This window comes from Plectrocnemia conspersa, unplaced genomic scaffold (assembly GCF_051122295.1).
Source record: "Plectrocnemia conspersa isolate PC_06_02 unplaced genomic scaffold, ASM5112229v1 ptg000008l, whole genome shotgun sequence".
NCBI lineage: Eukaryota > Metazoa > Arthropoda > Insecta > Trichoptera > Polycentropodidae > Plectrocnemia > Plectrocnemia conspersa.
Genome location: NW_028277172.1, coordinates 10,735,608 through 10,753,603, shown reverse-complemented (window position 1 = coordinate 10,753,603; position 17,996 = coordinate 10,735,608). Strand labels below are relative to the sequence as shown.

At 31.9% G+C, this 17,996-nt stretch overlaps 1 protein-coding gene across 8 annotated transcripts in view; it reads left to right on the top strand.

Annotated features, from left to right (window-relative positions):
* The first annotated feature begins 4,118 nt into the window (after positions 1 to 4,118).
* Positions 4,119 to 17,996, top strand: part of Cals (calsyntenin 1) — a 144,252-nt gene continuing 130,374 nt past the window's right edge. For all 8 annotated transcript variants that reach the window (XM_088189800.1, XM_088189798.1, XM_088189797.1 and 5 more), the window contains exon 1: positions 4,119 to 4,354. In XM_088189800.1, coding sequence (XP_088045926.1) covers positions 4,273 to 4,354 — 82 coding nt within the window. In that variant the 5' untranslated portion in view covers positions 4,119 to 4,272. The remainder of the gene's footprint in view (positions 4,355 to 17,996) is intronic.

Here is a 17,996-nt window from a genome sequence, read left to right as displayed (position 1 = left end):
CTGCAGCCTCTCAGCTCATATGGACGAACTGCCATTGAACAACAATAACATTCACAATACACATTCGTCATATTATAATCAATTAACGAAAAATAATGGTTACTATGTAAATTAAGGAATGTACATTTTTATCAATTTGAATGTTCATAAAACGTTTATATTCTATTTTTATGCTAAAATAAAAATATTGGTCTATTTTAAATTTAAATTGGTATAATATGAAACACGACACGAGCAAATAATTTCACATTATCGAATAAAATAATAAAATTGCTTTTAGACGTTTAATTTTATAAGTTGTGTATCTCATAGATAATATTTTTATTGATCGCTTAAAATATACAATATTCCATTATACTAGGTAGTAAAACGTAGTAATGTGATTGTAGCTGATATAAGAGATAAGTTTACTCGCTTATTAATGTATATTGTACAATATCGCCGTACATTTAGTTTTTGATTGCGGCCACCAAAAATTATATACTGGTCAAAATTGTTTTTGTAGGTATACAAATGGTAAATGACTTAATGCCATTGTTAGAAGGTCACGTTTCTGATTAGATGTATGCGAAAATCATACAGAATTGAAATTTTCCGCCACCACCGGTTAAAGTAATCTCTTTCTTGGTTACTTCTTGATTTCTGTTATTAATCTAAATCTACAGCTGGTGATCTTCAGAGATGTTTACCTTAATTGTATAAACTAATGATAAACTAAAATATATTCACGATTTACGCTGACGACAGCTATATTAACATAACAGTGCTAACACACAAAAACGACAGAAAAAAAAATTTCAACAAATATTTTAAGAGTATTAAATGGAATTTAGATAATTTATACCTAGATTACATTTGAGTTTTAAATTTAATAAACTCGTTTCGAAGCTTCGCTCTAAAGGGCTTACCGCCATTGCGTCCTTTAGACCGATCGTTAGCAACAAAAATAATTTTCAAGATAAAAATAATTAATAAGCTCTAATAAAACGTATGCTAACAACATAAACTAACGATTAGAGAACATCGTTTTTTTCACACCAGAAAAATAATACAGAAATATTTAATATTATAAAAATGTTATAAATAGCATAAAAACAAACTCAAATTTAAATATATACACATATTACTTTAGTAGAGACACTGGCATACATTTTAGTTGGTACAGGTCTTCAGCTAAATATAAATATAATTTTTACTTCAATCCTATGTTTGAAAATTGTGTCTACTTTTTTATTTTGCATTAAAAATATTTCAATTGTAAACATAAAAATGGTTTAAAACCAGTACCTTGCTTTTTTTTAAATGGTTTGTGAATTTATTTATCATAAATTTATTTATCATATTTAGCAAAAAAAATTGAAATAAACGTTGTATAAAAAAATGTGAAACTTGTTGATAATTTATTTTTCATTTTTGCTGCTATTTTTCACTTTCAACCTTAACGCCAAAAATACAATATAAGGGTTATTCGAAAGTAAAAATACGAGGTACTAGTGGAAATAAAAGGGAATTTTCCACTCGGTTGTCAAAATAAAAATACTGTGATGAAAGTAATTAAAAGCCATATAATAGATTTTATTTTTTTATCGTTTACTCTTAGGTATGTCCTTAATAGTTTCCAAATATATTAAACGATAAATATTCGAATATATTCATAGAGTTCAGAAAATCGAAGAATAAAGTGCGAATGTAGAATATATTATATAATAATAGTATATGTATACATACATACATACATACATATTTTTCCTGGGTGAAGCCATGCAGAAGAATCTCGTTAGTGTGGTCTGCTTTGTATGTATATTTTTTTCTTGATAAATTTAACGATAACATCGTGTAAGTTGATTCATTTTTCGTTCTACTTTACTTAACCGTTCAACATTTGGATCTACCCTCTAGATTTAATATAGCCGCATTCACTTTGGAGAACACACCAGCTAACCCTATACTGGGAACTTATTTTGTAATTGTTCCACTCTTCCAAGTGCTGCTGCGCTTCCAACTCTATTAAATATTTGTTAGTTAGCTCTCATTCAGCATATTCTATTACTTTTATAATATATTTTTCTCCAACATCTAAATTAAGCACATCAATTTCCTCGGCTTTCTCAAAACCCTCGAAATTATTTACGAAACGTTTTAGGCATTTTTTCCATACGCATTGCATACACTTTTCTGCTTCCTCCCAAGCTGATTCGATGTTCTTTATGCAGTCTAAAATGTTGTAATATTTCCAAAAATCACGAAGGGTTACTTCATCACTTTCTGTTGCTGCTACAGCTTTGAAAAAAATCGTGCGTAAATAGTACGCTTTGGACGTATCTATAGCCCCCTAGTCCATTGGCTCTAGGTAGAATAGCAGTCATGTTTTTAGGCAGATACATTACCTTTACATAATTAAGACACTGGAAGTGACCTGAGGCATTATCAAGCAGGAGAATAATTTTAAAGGGAACGCCCCTTTTCAGACAATAATGCTTGACTGAGAGTATGAAGCGGTTGATGTACCAATCCTTTAATAAAGCTTGCGTTATCCATGTCTTCTTATTTGTACGATAGTAAGCGAGCAGCGTGTGCTTACTAACCTCCTTCAGTGCACGTGGATTCTCGGAGCGATAGACGAGGAAAGTCTTTAACTTAAACCCATTTTTTCCCGTTGGGGTCTATTTACATTCTGATTTTTGTTATGGCCAAAACTTGGCGGTACTTGGGTAATAGTTATTCTATCGCATGGCAACCCTCGGCTTGTTCAGGCGCGCGTCGCGGGCTCGTGCCCCATTCAAATATAAACAACTTTAATCGTCAATAAAAACACTACTGCAGCGGCTCAATCTGTGTCTAATTGCCACCCGTCACAATCCCGTCGCAAAACTACCAACAATAACGTGATTCTGTCTTTAAAAGCCTTGAAACCGGACATTGCTTTAGCTCTTTTGTATATGTAGGACCTTGTCAAACCAGATCACCTAATTATTGTGGCTTTAAATGCTTTCACTGCCACTTTCACTCCAACGTTATCCTTCAAGTCACGTGTTATATTTTTTACAAGCTTCATAGTCGTTTATGATCTTCATTTTAATTCCAAGATCGATAGCTTTCCTTTGATTTTTGCCGCTTCCTCCATGTGAAGTTTTTTTTTCGCCGACATATAGTATTGTATATTGTGTTTTTAGAGTTATATTAATTATATTATATTATATTAAAGTATATTAATCATCTCAATTTTATCGTTCCGATTATAAACTTCTAAATCAAATTTATCGTCTTTAAATTTGAATTCGACAAAAGATGAAACCCCACTTATATAACACAATACATTCTACAACTTTGCTTAAAAACATTTGCAATATTTCTCATATAGCCAATTTTATCGATATGCTTATAAACTGCTAAGCCAAATTAGGCAGTAAGAGAAATATTCAAATAATGAATAGTTAAAAATCGGGCAAATTCCGTACTCGAATACTTGAATATTCGGATTGGAGACTTTTTTGGCCCATTTTATCTTAAAGACGAAAGTAATAAAATACACAATTCTTGCTCTTTTTATGACACAAAACGCGCTTAATTCATTTGTATAATATTATTAACTTTCCTCTAAAAATAAGATTTTTCTCTAAAGATAAGTTGAATTTGCTTAAAAAATACGAAAAACATGTTTTTTTCACTTTTGTATTAAAAAATTGTACATCTTTTAATTGCATTTATATTATTTATCCTAATTATTTTTTAAGCTTTGTCTATTAAACAACAATAGTAACGTTATAACAATAATAAAATGTCACTACCTAAATAGAGAAATGTATTTTAAGCTTTTTTAATGAAGCTGAATTCGATGCGTAATTTTATTTAAAGAACGGGTTATGTAGTCGATCCCCCTCATTATAATAATAATAATATACTGTATTATCTGAAGTATCTTTTAAAAGTAATTTTATGAAAGTGTTTTAAGATATTCGAATCATTTTATTGTCATTGATAATGATGTTAAAAAATAATTGTATACGGAAACGAACTAAACAAAAGCCGCTGTCGCGAGTAGCTGGCCGAAAAGCGAGGGCGTGCGGACCGCCGGTGGGTCTCGCGGCCGTACACAATCGATGAAATCACGGCCGCCATTTGAGTGAGCGGCGCGGGTGGGCTCGCTCGTGTCGAGAGCGTGTGTTTAGCTTTTGCGAACGTCGGATACTCCGCGTAACCGCAGCTGTCAGTGCTATAAAAGGCATCGTCATTTTTGATCCTTTTTCGACATCCGTTCGAAGCGTCTCGGGGATGGCGCTGCGGCCGGCGCTGCTCGTGCTGCCGCTGGCGCTGGCCCTCGCGCTGCTGGGCCCCGCCGTCGCGCACTACCCAGGTACGCCAACCGAAAAGACACCACAAACACCCCCACCAGTCGCTCTCGTACCGTTTCCTCATCTTATTATTATTATTTATTTTAACATCAACTTTTTACACCTCGTGCCCCCATTATGTAATTTTGTCATTACTATACCGCGACGATCGATATAGGCGAAGGCTTAAGCGGCGAACGCGCGCCTAGTTTAACAACCGCTGACAATCTTCGATCGCGATCATAGTAAAAATTTGATTTTTAAAAAGCAACGGTTCTTTTGCCACCCTTTAATTATCGCCTGTTTCTAGGACTACCAAAACCATCATTTTTAAAACCAACCGTATTTCATTGTTGAAAAAGGCGATCATGCTCGATATTTTGATTTTTAAAACCAATGGTAATTTTAATAGAAAATTTAAATTCACCCGTTGACTGCTAAACGACGATACGTCAACAGAAATACTAACGACGATCATTGTTCTCATAATTCTATAAAATGTAAATGAATTTAAAAACTAAAATATATTTATAATTAACCTTCGTTTCATGGTGTTTTCCGTATACACTAGCTTCACATATAGCTTTTTGTCATCAATACAGGTGTTTACATTGTGTTCTATTTTGCACTAATTGTATTGAAAATATGGTGAAAGGTGATAAATAATTGCAAAAAAATAGTTGAGTGCACAATCATTTAAGTGTGTAAAAATTCAGCAGATTTTCGAGACACTCAAACGGCCATTGTTATATTGCAACAAAACGTTAGTATATACGTCGTTTTGATTCGATTGCGACCTAAATCTGTAGTGCTCAAAAATACCTATCTTCTGTCCTAACAAAGGCTCTTTTGGAATAGAATATGGTGGAAGAAGTGATTGTGGTTTAGTAACATTTTTTCTTAAGAGGCCACCACACAGCTCTTCAAGGCGTTGCAGGTATACGTTGTTACAGACACATAGATGAGGAGCGCTGTTCAATTTTTGTGCATATAAGTGCGGCGGCTATTTTATGCTACTGCTGTACCTTCGTGTAGCATGCCTGATTTTAATTCTACATGTAAATTCCACTCACTAAACGATATGGTTCACCGCTGCCGATGTCAAGACAATAAAAATTAGCTTAAAATGATATCTATGTATTTATTTTCAAATCGGCCGCATTCTTTTTATGTTCAATATATTTAAAAACAGGTTTCTTTTAAATTTCTTTCACGCGGAGAGGGTAGTTAATTAAAATAAAAAGTCATTTAAATAACTATTAGTCCAAAATATTGAAAAAAAACATTCTTCTTTATCGAATGTATAGCTGATTCCGAATCGGTCATAATTTTGATAACATAACCAGAATTTGACTCGCGTAAATCCATTTACCGTAAAATAATTTGAAAAGTGACCGTTTTGTTTTTTTTTTTGCTTTGGAAGCAAACAAATTATAGATAAATTTAAGTCTATAATTAAAATGTGCCATTACATCCAGGTGTGTGTTATTCGACTTAGCTTTGGTTTTAAAAAATCGGTCGATTGTGTCATAGTTGTAAATTAGATATTTGTTCTAAATAGTAAACATTCACGACAAAAAATGAGCGTAAATAAATGAAATTTTAACATCGCCGTACAAATAATTATACAAAACATGTTTCGTCCTTGTCTCCCGTTTTTAATCTAGAAGCGTCGCGAAACGGAGATTCTTGTCTCCAGAATACAAAGTGTTAAAATGACGTAGATATCATCTTCTTCTATCTTTGCAAACATTTTCAATTCATTAAAAATTTAATTTTCCCCTGTTGAGAACGAAACGTTATAATGCTTTGTGTTGCAGTTTCGTCGAACGGGTTACATGACAAACCAAACATTCATTTTTAAAAGCAGTTTTATAATATACTTATTAGTATAATTCTTGAAATTGTATTTAGTATATTCCTCATGGGAATCTTCAGCGCCATATTGCAATAAAACATGGTTATCATTTCTTGACCCTTTTATCCAAAACGGGAAATTAAAAAAAAATGTCGGCGTAAAAAACCCATTTATTTGTTATTAGAACACATTATTTATTTTGTAGTGTGGTGTATGGCTTAAATATGCGTTATTCAATATCGGTAAATATGGGTATAGAAAATTGTACATATATTCTAATGTCATCAACACTTTTGTATAATTAGCTTCATACAATCATAACCTTTTTCTAACACTTCCCTAGTCGTAATTAAAATTTACTCGTAAAAACTGAAAAATCAGATTAATAACAATAAAATAAAATGATTAACGAAAAACATTAATTTCCTTAATGTTAAAGGTTGAAACAATCTGCTGCCTAATATATTTATATTTGTATTTATTAATTTGTTTTTAATCTCGCAAAACAATCTTGAATTTATAGCGACTTTTTACAAGTTATAGCTGTATTACAAAAGAGTTAAAAATATGATATTTTCATAAAACAAACAGTGGCAAGTCGTGCATAAAATTAACACTTTAATTTTCAGCTGCTTGTGAAGTGTTAAGAAACAAATATTAGCACGTTCAGTGTTCAGTATTACATATATAAAAATCGATACATCAATATGTTGTTTTTTAACGAATACATATACTGATTTTATATATTGTATTTGCTAAGAATCATTTATTGTAAATACATATTTAAACAGAGATGCTTTTTAAATTTTTGTATGAATTAATATAAAAATAATCATTGCGAAAAACTTAAATCAAATGAGTTGAATATATTTTGAATCCATGAATTGTCGTTAATGAATCAATTATAAGAACAGGGTATGCTACAATACTCTAAAAATAAACATAAATCGGTAATCCGATTTGACTGATTGTACTACGCCTTCGCATTTCCCCGTAAAGTATCAAATAATAGACGTAGATTTAAAAATTATAAATCATGCTCTTGGTTTAATTTATAATATTTACATTTTAATTTTACGTTATTTAATAATAACAGTAAAGTTATTTATAACTGTCAAACAAATAATGTATCTAATATTAGGTACGAGTCATTTACTGAGCTTAAAAATAATTATGTGGATTTCAAGGGCTGTAATGGGGTGATGAAATTTATCCGCAAAAGCTATTTAATAATAATAAAACGAATAATTGAGATTGGAACGATTGTCATATTTCCTATTCCTTAATATTTGTTTCCCTCTAAAGCAATATGTGCCTTTTAAGCTCCTTAGAGCGAAGTTCCGAAGTACGCCTATTAAATTTAAGCTCAAAGTCCAGGTATTTAACGCTCGATTTTCATTTTATACTACTACCCTGTTCACTTTGGAAAGGCAGTGGCAAAGTTCTACGTTTCGTAAATATGATCTCTCTCTCTTTTATTCTGATTAATTATAAATTTCCACTTTTCTAAATATTATTTAAATTTCTACGTCTAACGTCATGTTTTTATTTAAATTAACGCAAATATGATCCGTCGAACTATTAAGTTAATTTGTTGTAGAGTGGATTTCGCGGAATCCGAACTGTTCGTTAATAATTTTACTCCCCAGAGTTTATTGCCTCTTGGTACGTACCATTCAAACTAATTGAAAACCAAAACAAGAGAGCAATTTGGGTAAATTAAACTCCATCTTCAAACAGATGTTTCAATCGAATTCGATCCGATACAAGAAGAAACATATAGATTATGTATTTTCACTTATAATATATGGATCGGGTTTAGTGTATTTTCGTATTTCTTACAACATGGTATTTATGAAATGATCTGAAAAACAAAGAAACATCCGAAGATTAGGTCGGAAAGAACTCGAATATATACCATGTAAACACTTTACATTCTTTTTTTTATTGCGAATAGCCTAAATAAATAAAATTATGACATATTTACGTTCTGATCTTGCATTGTTACAACATGAGTTGCTTAAAAGTATGGAGATAATGGTCGATAATTCAATTGTTAAAACCTATTTTAATGTCAGAGTGACGTTTATGATGGGAAATGAAATAAACTGTTGCTTTATATTGTATCGTGGAAGGCTTAAATGTCGAGTGGGGTGAATGAGGAAAGCGCTAGGGATAACGAAGGTCGGATTATGTCTGCTTTAGCATCCGGTAGACACGGTCTCGTTTCTTTAACGCTATTTGTATAGTAAATCCAATTTTTATGCATTGAATTTACATATCAAAAGTGACACAACTCAAAAAAATATTATAAATTAGTATCTAACTTTGTTTGTGATAAAAAATATTATTTTTCTCATATTGCGTATGGAGCAATTTCACATTTTTATTATAAACACGGTAACTGGTATTGGAATGTTTGGAATCATAAAGCGAAAAAAAATATTGTTGATAAAATGAGTTATGTGGGGTTTGGTTAGAACTAGGTCAACTATATGTTGAATGGTCTCAATCAAATAAAGTACATGTTTGTATAAAAATACGAGGGTTTTTCTGAAAGTAAAGATAAAAGGCAAGTAAAAATGAAAGCGATTTTTTATTCAGTTGTTTTCACTTCCTTGTGACATGGTAAGGTATAAGTGCAGGAACATCTGTTAGGTTTATGTCCAGTTTGTTTTAATAGATTGATCAAAGTATTATTTAGAATTTTTATGAAACGGCTACCGTTTGAGAAAGAATTAGAATCATAAATTGCGCTCGTTGGGTGTCAGAAAATAGAGCAGGCACGAGACTTATGATTTTATTGGTGAATAAATTTATTATATGTCTTTTAACGTCCACAAAAACTAAAAGTAATTAATTGAATGTTCAGTGAAAGCTTGGAACAGATGCGAGAGTAACTTGAAATACTGCTAAAAGTCACACAAATGCGCTGAAAGTGGAATAAGAACGAAAACCCATTAATAAAACATTTGACGAGTCGATTGAACCAACCGTTGATAAATTAAAATAAGTTACCTTTGACTGAAAGCTTGTAAATGTATGAGTAATAGTGATATATGTATGTATAATACATGCACATATGGATCATTACGAAACCCTTTTTAGGCAATTAATAATTAAAAAGAATATCATTTGATGTCAACTATATTATAAATATTGATTATATATTTTTTTTAAATCTTTAAATCAATTTTCAAATATTATAATGTGCCGTTCATCGTTGTTCGTGCAACGTCTTCAGTTATAATAATTATATTACACAATTTATTGTATATTTTTTCCTAGAATAAAACGACTAATTCACAATTAAATGTATACAATAGATTCTGTCGTGTCACCTAGTTTAACTTTCAAGCAAAAAACATTTAGTAAGAAAACCATTGTTTTATTTTGTTAATCGATTTTTAAAATGTTGGCACTAATTGTATGAATTACCAAGTATATGAGGTAATGGTTTTTACCATTCCAATAGGAAATGCACGAATCATATACCTTTTTTTGTTAAAACTCGTCTCTTTTCAAGGAGATACACGTTCACTTTCTCGAGGCGCGTCGTCATTCATGAATGGCATTCTCTTCTGACCAAACAAATGGATTTTGTCGGGAATATCGTGTACCGTCGTTGATATTCAAAACGCGTGTGCTATATTTCTTTATTGTACACAAGAGAAACACTCCTTGCACTCACAGCTCTGGTTATACTCGCTCCGTGTGCCTTTGTATACAACTTTTTGCTGGGTCACTAAATGTGGTTTCAAGTTAAGATTCACTTCGAATATAGGATATTCAAACAGTATATAAGTACTAAAACCCAAATAAGAGATGAAAGCGTATCAACTCGATGAGAACAGGGTGAATAAAACAATTTAGTGTGTGGGCGTATAACAAGATTGATCGTCTCGTTGGTTTGGAAAAACTTATAAAGCTCTAATTACCATTCTACACGCTCCGATGATGATCGAGATAATTTACTTTGGTTGAACACACCTATTAATAAATATAATAAATTGGTCCGAATTTATTTTATATATGATATATACATATTTCTTCTCCAGATCTTACTCTTTATACTTTGAGATTTATGCAAATGTCACGTGTCTGTTCATTTCGTTTTTTTTTTTACTTTTCACCTGTATATATTTTCGAAAATTATGTAAAATCTTAATGGCGCTCTCTGCGTTGATATACATAATATTTGTATTCTAAACGTGTTAGCATTTTCAAATAGGTTACCGGATTACACATCTACTCTTCTTGGCAACAACCACGCAAAATATTTAGTCTAATGGTTATGATGGTGTATAAATATGTTCGATGTGTGCGGCTCGAATGCTAAAATATTTATCAAAGGATCGCCAATGAGAACTTTAGGAAGCCTATCTTTTGTATTTTTTTCACTGTGAACTGTGACCTATGGAAGAGTGGGTGGATGTGAAAATAACGTATAATGTATTGCGTCCATGCGTACGCTTTCGCAACCTTATTCACCAGCTTTAAAATTATTGAAATAATAAATAAAACATGTCAAGAAAACGGATAGATAGATCGATCCATTCAATTGTGTGGTTTGGACATACCGCCGCCGGATGGGTAACACCAAAATACTAATTACACGATGATCCAATTCGAATTTCCTAAGTTGGCAGCACTGTAAATCAGACAACTGTCAATAATCACGCATGTAAAATGTTAGTTTGCAACAATGGATCGCTTAACCACACCTCAATCATTTGCATGGATTTGCAGTTTTGTTATCCAACAGAACTCCACTACGCTATTTTTGATTCTAAATATGTGATCCTCGCACATGAACATGACTCCTACTACTGTTATGTAACTTCAGACCGTAATGCTTCCTCTACACTCTCTGGAAGTTACCGAGCCAAAGGTCTACCGAATACGGTCGAGGTCGCCGAGACATTAGAGCGGGCAGACCCGAGCTCGACCGAAGTAGCCCTGAATTAACACATTATATTTTCCGTCCTTGCCCAACCATGGCCTACTTCCAGAGAGTGTGGAGGAAGCATAACACTTTCATGTTTGGCGGTATAAAATAATCATGTTTTTCTTGTTAATTCAACCATATATAAACTAAGTGACTGACACAATCTTCAAATGTCCTGTCCCGGTGTTGTCGAACTTATTACCGCGATTCCCTTTTGTCTGAAAACCGTTGTTAATGAACTTTTCTGCTCACTATTTGTGTTTGAAGACGAAGGCTGCCCTCCGTTTGAAGACGATTACCAGGAAACCTTAAAATTATGACCAAGGCCGTCGTTCATGTGACGTATATTTAAGTACATTTTTTTACGACCAAAAGGTGAGCGCTCGCATGGCCTCATTTCCAGCATTGATGTAGTCACTCTGTATTTACGTTCTTTCGGAAAGCGATGACATATCCGTGCGCGTGATATCATATATATCAACAAAATATAATATACACATAATCGTTTAGGGTTTTACAATAATTAAATTGTACCATGCTAGATATATTTTCAAAAGTAGGGATTCAACGTTTGCTTAATTTCAAGCCTCATTATTCAATGATAAATTAAGTAAAACTTATAAACATTTAGTGTGGAACCGCCTCCGTGAAGCACTACGGACGTTGCCAGTACATTAACTCTCCCATCTTAATGTACTTAATTGTGTTTCGTATATTCTGCCTCACGAGTTTTCAAATTAATGCACAAAGATTAACGTACACAACGCCACAATAAACCGCCGAGCGGAATGCAAAGGGTTTGAAAGATGATACATGTCGGCCAATTTCGAAAAACGATATTACACCCGCGAATGCACCCGGCATATTAAATCGAGATTATCGTATTATATACATACGTGTGAGATAACGAAGTTGCGAACTAGCAAAAAGGAAAACAATATAGTCCCTAGTAGTGAACTGACGGGCCAAGAACGTACGTTTAAAGAGTAGCACGCGAGAGAGACGGGTTTAGGTATGTGTGTTGCAAAAATGATGGGCGAAATGGGAAAAGTTGCGAGATGAATTACGTACATCAAGATAGAAATGAGAGACGACCCTTGCCTCGTTAGTTGGGTGTGTATGCACACATGTGTGGTGTCGTTTGTGTACATTGTACGGTGAAAAACCTCATGGACTGAGAGACTATAATTTAAATTAATGATGGAATATATGAATCGGAGATACGCAATCTCTTTTATTATCATAAGACACTTACTCGACGGGTCGTTTTTTTCGCTGTCTTCTGCGTAACTCAAAGTTAAAAAAATGGGATAATAATAATAATAATAAAATAATTATTTTATCTATACTTTTTAATATATTTAAAAAATATTTAAGCTTAATATGTCGGCGGGTTAGAACAGCTAATGTGAATCAAATTATATTTTAATTCCCTGAAAAAATAATTTACAGTGTCATTTTATGATTTCCATGTGTGTGTACAGTATGATACCTTGTACTCTATTCAAGGAAAAAAAGAAAGTCGTAATATTTTTTTTCATGTATTATAAACATTCATTCAATATATGTTTGTATTATAAGTATTAAATTATACGGATAAAATTACCTTACCTGGTTTTTACCACCAGACGGCGAAAACGGTAGTAATACCTATCTCGCAAGTTATTGTTAAGCAAACATTATTATATCATTTTATAGTCATCTAGGTAGCCGGCGTAACTGTAAAATATCCAAAAATGTTATGATACGCCGCCAAATGTACCTAAAAAAATGTGGGAAAGGAAGTAAAAAATCTTAACTTTATTTATTCTACTTATTAAATATAATATTACTTATAATTTAACTTGAAAATTAAGTGATGATTTGAGTACATTTCATTGGAGAACTGGAACCATTGCTATAAAAGTCTCTCTAAAGCAATATGTAGCTTGGCATTTTGTGTATTTAAATTTAGAGTTGTTTTAGCATAGTTACCGATATAAATGGGTTAGTGTAGTTTCGCAAAATATTTTTATAATATTTTCTGGTATGAAAATGACGGTGTTCTTTAATTGTTGGTATTTGAAGGCTAATATGCATTTTTTTAATATTAGTATAAACATGTATATTATATATTATTTTTATATATTTATTTTGAATGACTTGTAATTTAGAGAAATTAGTATTACTAGCGTCTAAATTGTTATAATTAATTGTTTATTCATTAAACTTTTATTTTTTATAGTTAGCGCACTATTTCTATTAAATATATGTCTATGGGCCGCAATGACGGCAAGCCCTTGAGAGCGAAGCTCAGAGTTAATGTATTTAACGCTTCTTTTCCATTTTACGCTCTTCATTGCCCTCTTCATTTAGGATAAGTGGTAGCAGAGTTTGTCTACGTTTTATGAAAATAATTGCTCCTGTTTTAATTCGGTTGATTTTAATTTTCCACATCTTAAAATATTTATTTAACATTTATTCGCGATTGGTTTAAGACCGTTAGCACTTGTTAAAATAGCTGTACAAATAGCCAGCGTACGTTGATAAACGCGTTATTTTTTTATTTTTGGGATATCGTTCGTATACAAGAAACGGCCCAAACAAACTTCCATGAGGAACTCCAGCTGGAATTTTCCGCGGGATCTAATGTTCATAATTTAGTGAAACAACGTATCCTCTACTTCTCATGAGCGTATAAGCATAGCAGATATTCAAGGGTTTTGTATTTGTATAGTTTATGAATCAAACCGTCATGCCATACAGTGTCGAAAACTTTTTCTATATCTAACATTTAAAGACCCGTCCTCTTTTTCAAATTAAAATTAACGCATATGTGTTGGTGTGTTATTAGTGAATTTAGCGGAAACCAAACTGTTCGTTAATAATTTTATTCATCAAAGATTATTTTAAACACAAATTGATTATTTTTTCCAAAATGTTTACTAAATGACAATAATAAACTGATAATGCGATAACTAATCAGAATTGTAGCCATTTTTAACGAGATGGGAAACACCCAAAAGATAGGCAGGCGTTAAAGATGTTTGTTAATTTATGAATGCAAATTCCTGAGAGATGTTTAATCATTGTTGTTATCTGATCTGTCATTTTCAAGACTTATTTTTCAAGTTTTTAATGACATTTAAAATTTTTTGCGAATTAAATCCTAATCGATTGGTCTATTAAACATAGGCGTTGCCTTTCAGGGAATAGCAATTTATGAATAAAATATACAAATCTTTCACGCTTCTAAAAAAATGCAGTTTAAAGTAAAGCGAATCTTAGTTTTGATTTGATTTAAATTGAGCTACATTTATAAAAAAAATTAAGTATAACATATGTAGTATATAAAATAACAAAAAGTTGCATATAATATAAAATAAAACAAGGATTTGAGTTGAATTTACCCCTGAGATACAAAATTATAACATTGTGAGCCGTCCGATTATTAAGTTAAATTAGTGTCAGCTGCTATGTCCGTTAAATATAGTTATGATATTGCAAAACTACAACATTGTGATGAACTGAGTTATCTTTCTATTCTGGAACACACTATTTATTTGGAACAAGCAATTTGAAATTTCTTGCCTAGAACAGTAGCAAAGAAGAATAGAATTCATTTTTATGAGGCCATTATCCGCCTTGGTTTATTTAGGCTTATTAACAGTACGATTTTCGTAGATATTATCAATCTGATCAGATTAAAAATAAACTAAAATAGAGTCATTTATAACTTCAAAGGACAGCAACCAATGTATTTGTTTTTTGCTGGTATAGTTCTTTGGCTCCCTCAAGAATCCTCTACATCTACAACTTTTATAAATTGCTGTCTTACATTGGGTGAAAATTCTTTCAGTCAATTTGCCTTTCGTACATTAGCGCTGTTTTGTTATACTGCTGTTTATAAAACTTCACTAAAAAAATCCGTGAGCTTTAAAGCCACAGCACAGCATGAGTCCCACAATTTAAATTGACACACCCTTAGGTTGTTCGGTTTAACGGGTTTCGTTTTATTCCGTACATAGTGGCCAGATTCGCGCGCACACGCCACGTAACAAATCGTAAGCCGGGGCCTCGAAATGATTATTATTTTCGAAAACTTCAATTCGAACAATCGGCACTTAGCAGCGGTGCGGGCCCGCGGCGTTTGCTCTGGCGGCGTTTTAGCGGATTTGAAATATTGCGAAAGTTTCTGCTTCGAGCTTTCGAGGAGCACGGGAAACTTTTCGCGGGTACGTACAATTTATTTATATGGATAGTTTTGACTGAGAGTCCTTCGGTCTACCCACCTCGGATTTTTGACACGCGTGAATAAGTGCGTGTTTTAGAATTGAATCGTTCGCGTTCGTACGCGTCGCAAAGTAATGGAAGTTTTTTTAGGCCCATATCATTTTTAAAGAAAAAAATACGCGGTTTAAAAAATGACATGTTCATACCATACGGCGCCGGCGCGTTTCGATTCCGTCACGCGTAGTATGAACACCGCTATACAAATCAATTTTATTTTATCGTATAACTTTCGCGTAAAAATAATAAATTCATCGGAAAATTGAAACTTGATGTATCTGACGGGTTTCACGATGAATTATGTAAGTGCCATTTTTCCATAGATTGCTTACTATTAATTTTAATGGTGTCTATTATATATATTATTTGACAAGTAGTGTATTTAATACACGAGTTCGTAAAAAAAACTTTAGACAATTTTTTGCATTACTTTTTTAGAGTGCACTGTCACATTCGTTACAGTTGTATAAATGGCAAATTAAGCGAAAAGCAACTTTTGCAGCAAAAACATCTGTGACGTGCTTGGCGACCTAAAACAATTGTCAAAGGTGGTTTTTAACATTTGGTGCGAGTTATTTTAATCTCGAAAAATATTTTAATTTCATCAAAATCTACAAAGATTTTGATGAAATTAAAGCTTCGACAGAATACAAAACTATTTATTCCGAATAATGTCTTTAAAAAGACCAAACTCACCACTGATATTGTGCCTAGCTAGAACGATTGAAACAGTATAACTAAGAAAAAGGCTTCACGTGTAAACAGAAAAGATTAACTACCATAAGTCAACGATACAATAAAATGTGAAAAAATATGTTGCCAATAACTGTGCAATTCTTGAAAAGGAAGCGAATAGTTTTGGTGTTGTTTTTTCCACCTGCTTGGGTTCTCAATCGAATAGTAGTTGGTGATTCTCAATCGAATATTCGATTATTCGAAATATTTTCAACTATGTGAATAATCAAATAATTGATCGAATATTTATAAAATTTTCGTTTATACTACAACGAATAAAATTTGAAAAAATCTTGGAATGAAACTTAAGATTTGTATGCTTAAGCAACACATGTAGTTGTTTTTCTCTCAATATGCTCGAGTGACTAGGGCCGCTCCAAAATCCATGGTCCTTTATGCGCTTTTATTTTGTTTCGAAGTGCGAGACAACGAGACGCTTGTTCTCAACAAAAAATGCTTTTACGTCTTCAAAGATCATTTGTGAATAGAATGTTTTTCGGTTGTATCTACTATGACCGAAATTCGCAGAATTCGTACGTTGCTCGAAACAAAACCCTGGAAAGGCCCACTATTTATTATCATTTAACCTTTAACGCTTATCGCAAAAAAACGTGTTACGTTTTTGTATTTGTTGTTTCAAGACGCAAAGTTTTTATCTGTTCAAATAATTCGATTGCGATTAATTTATTTTTAGTTATTTCATTTATATGTAAATCCGCACATAACAAACATCCGATCTTTATGTATATAAAATTCGTTCCAAACATTATTAGCTATCGTATACAATAAATTCGATAAAATTATGTATTTAAAAGTTTCCATCAATGTTAGAAAGGCCAATCCTTTATTGTCGTTTTTAACGCTAATATCAAAAACAGGTGTGCCTCGCAAAAAAGTTCGTGTTACATTTTTATATTTGTTGTTTTAAGACGCAAAGATTTTTTTTCAGACTATTTAATAATTCAATCGCGGCTAATTTATTTCGTGTTATTTAATTCATATGCAAATCCACACAAAAAACGCCGATACAATCTTAATGTATAACACATCAAATTCGTTTCAATCATTATTAGCTTTTGTATGTACAAAAAATTCGATAAAATTATGTATTTAAAATGTTCCATCAATTTTGCTGAAATAACTCAATCGCAGCTGATCTTAATTCTGGTGATTTGTTATAATAAATTAAGAATTTTCCTTATGAAGCCCTCACTGATCAGTAATTCGCACAGCATATTTTATAATTATTATTAACCAATAATTATTTTTTAATTGAATTATATTTTACAGGAAATTAAATAAAAAAAACATCGGTAAAAAAATTTAAAATATTCGAATACTTCATCCATTTTTATTCAATATTAGAATAGTTAAAAACTACGAATAGTTGAGAACCCTATTAAAATTTAAGTAATGATGAAGTTAAATGGAATATAATGCTATTATATAATAAAAAATGTTATTGTAAAGGTCATAAAAACTATAAATCAGAATGCCTTTATTTATTTGTAGAATATTTAAAATATTTAATCATAATGCTTCTGTTTGATTGGATATTCTTGCTAAAAAGATTATCCTATAATTCAATTATTATTAAAAATAAACGACATTACTTATTGAACAGCCTCAGTATAATTTGCTGATAAAAATCGAATAAAAAAATTCGCAAGAGAACGTCTCGGCAAATATTCCTTTTACTCTCAAGATTTAACAATTTATAAAAATCGTTACGATTTCAATCTAATTTTCTTTGTTTTGACATCTTTCTTTATCCTTACCGAGAAAACTCGGATTACAATATCGATAATGAGTTTTCTTTTAAGGTTATTATCTAAAGATAATTCTCTCGATGTTA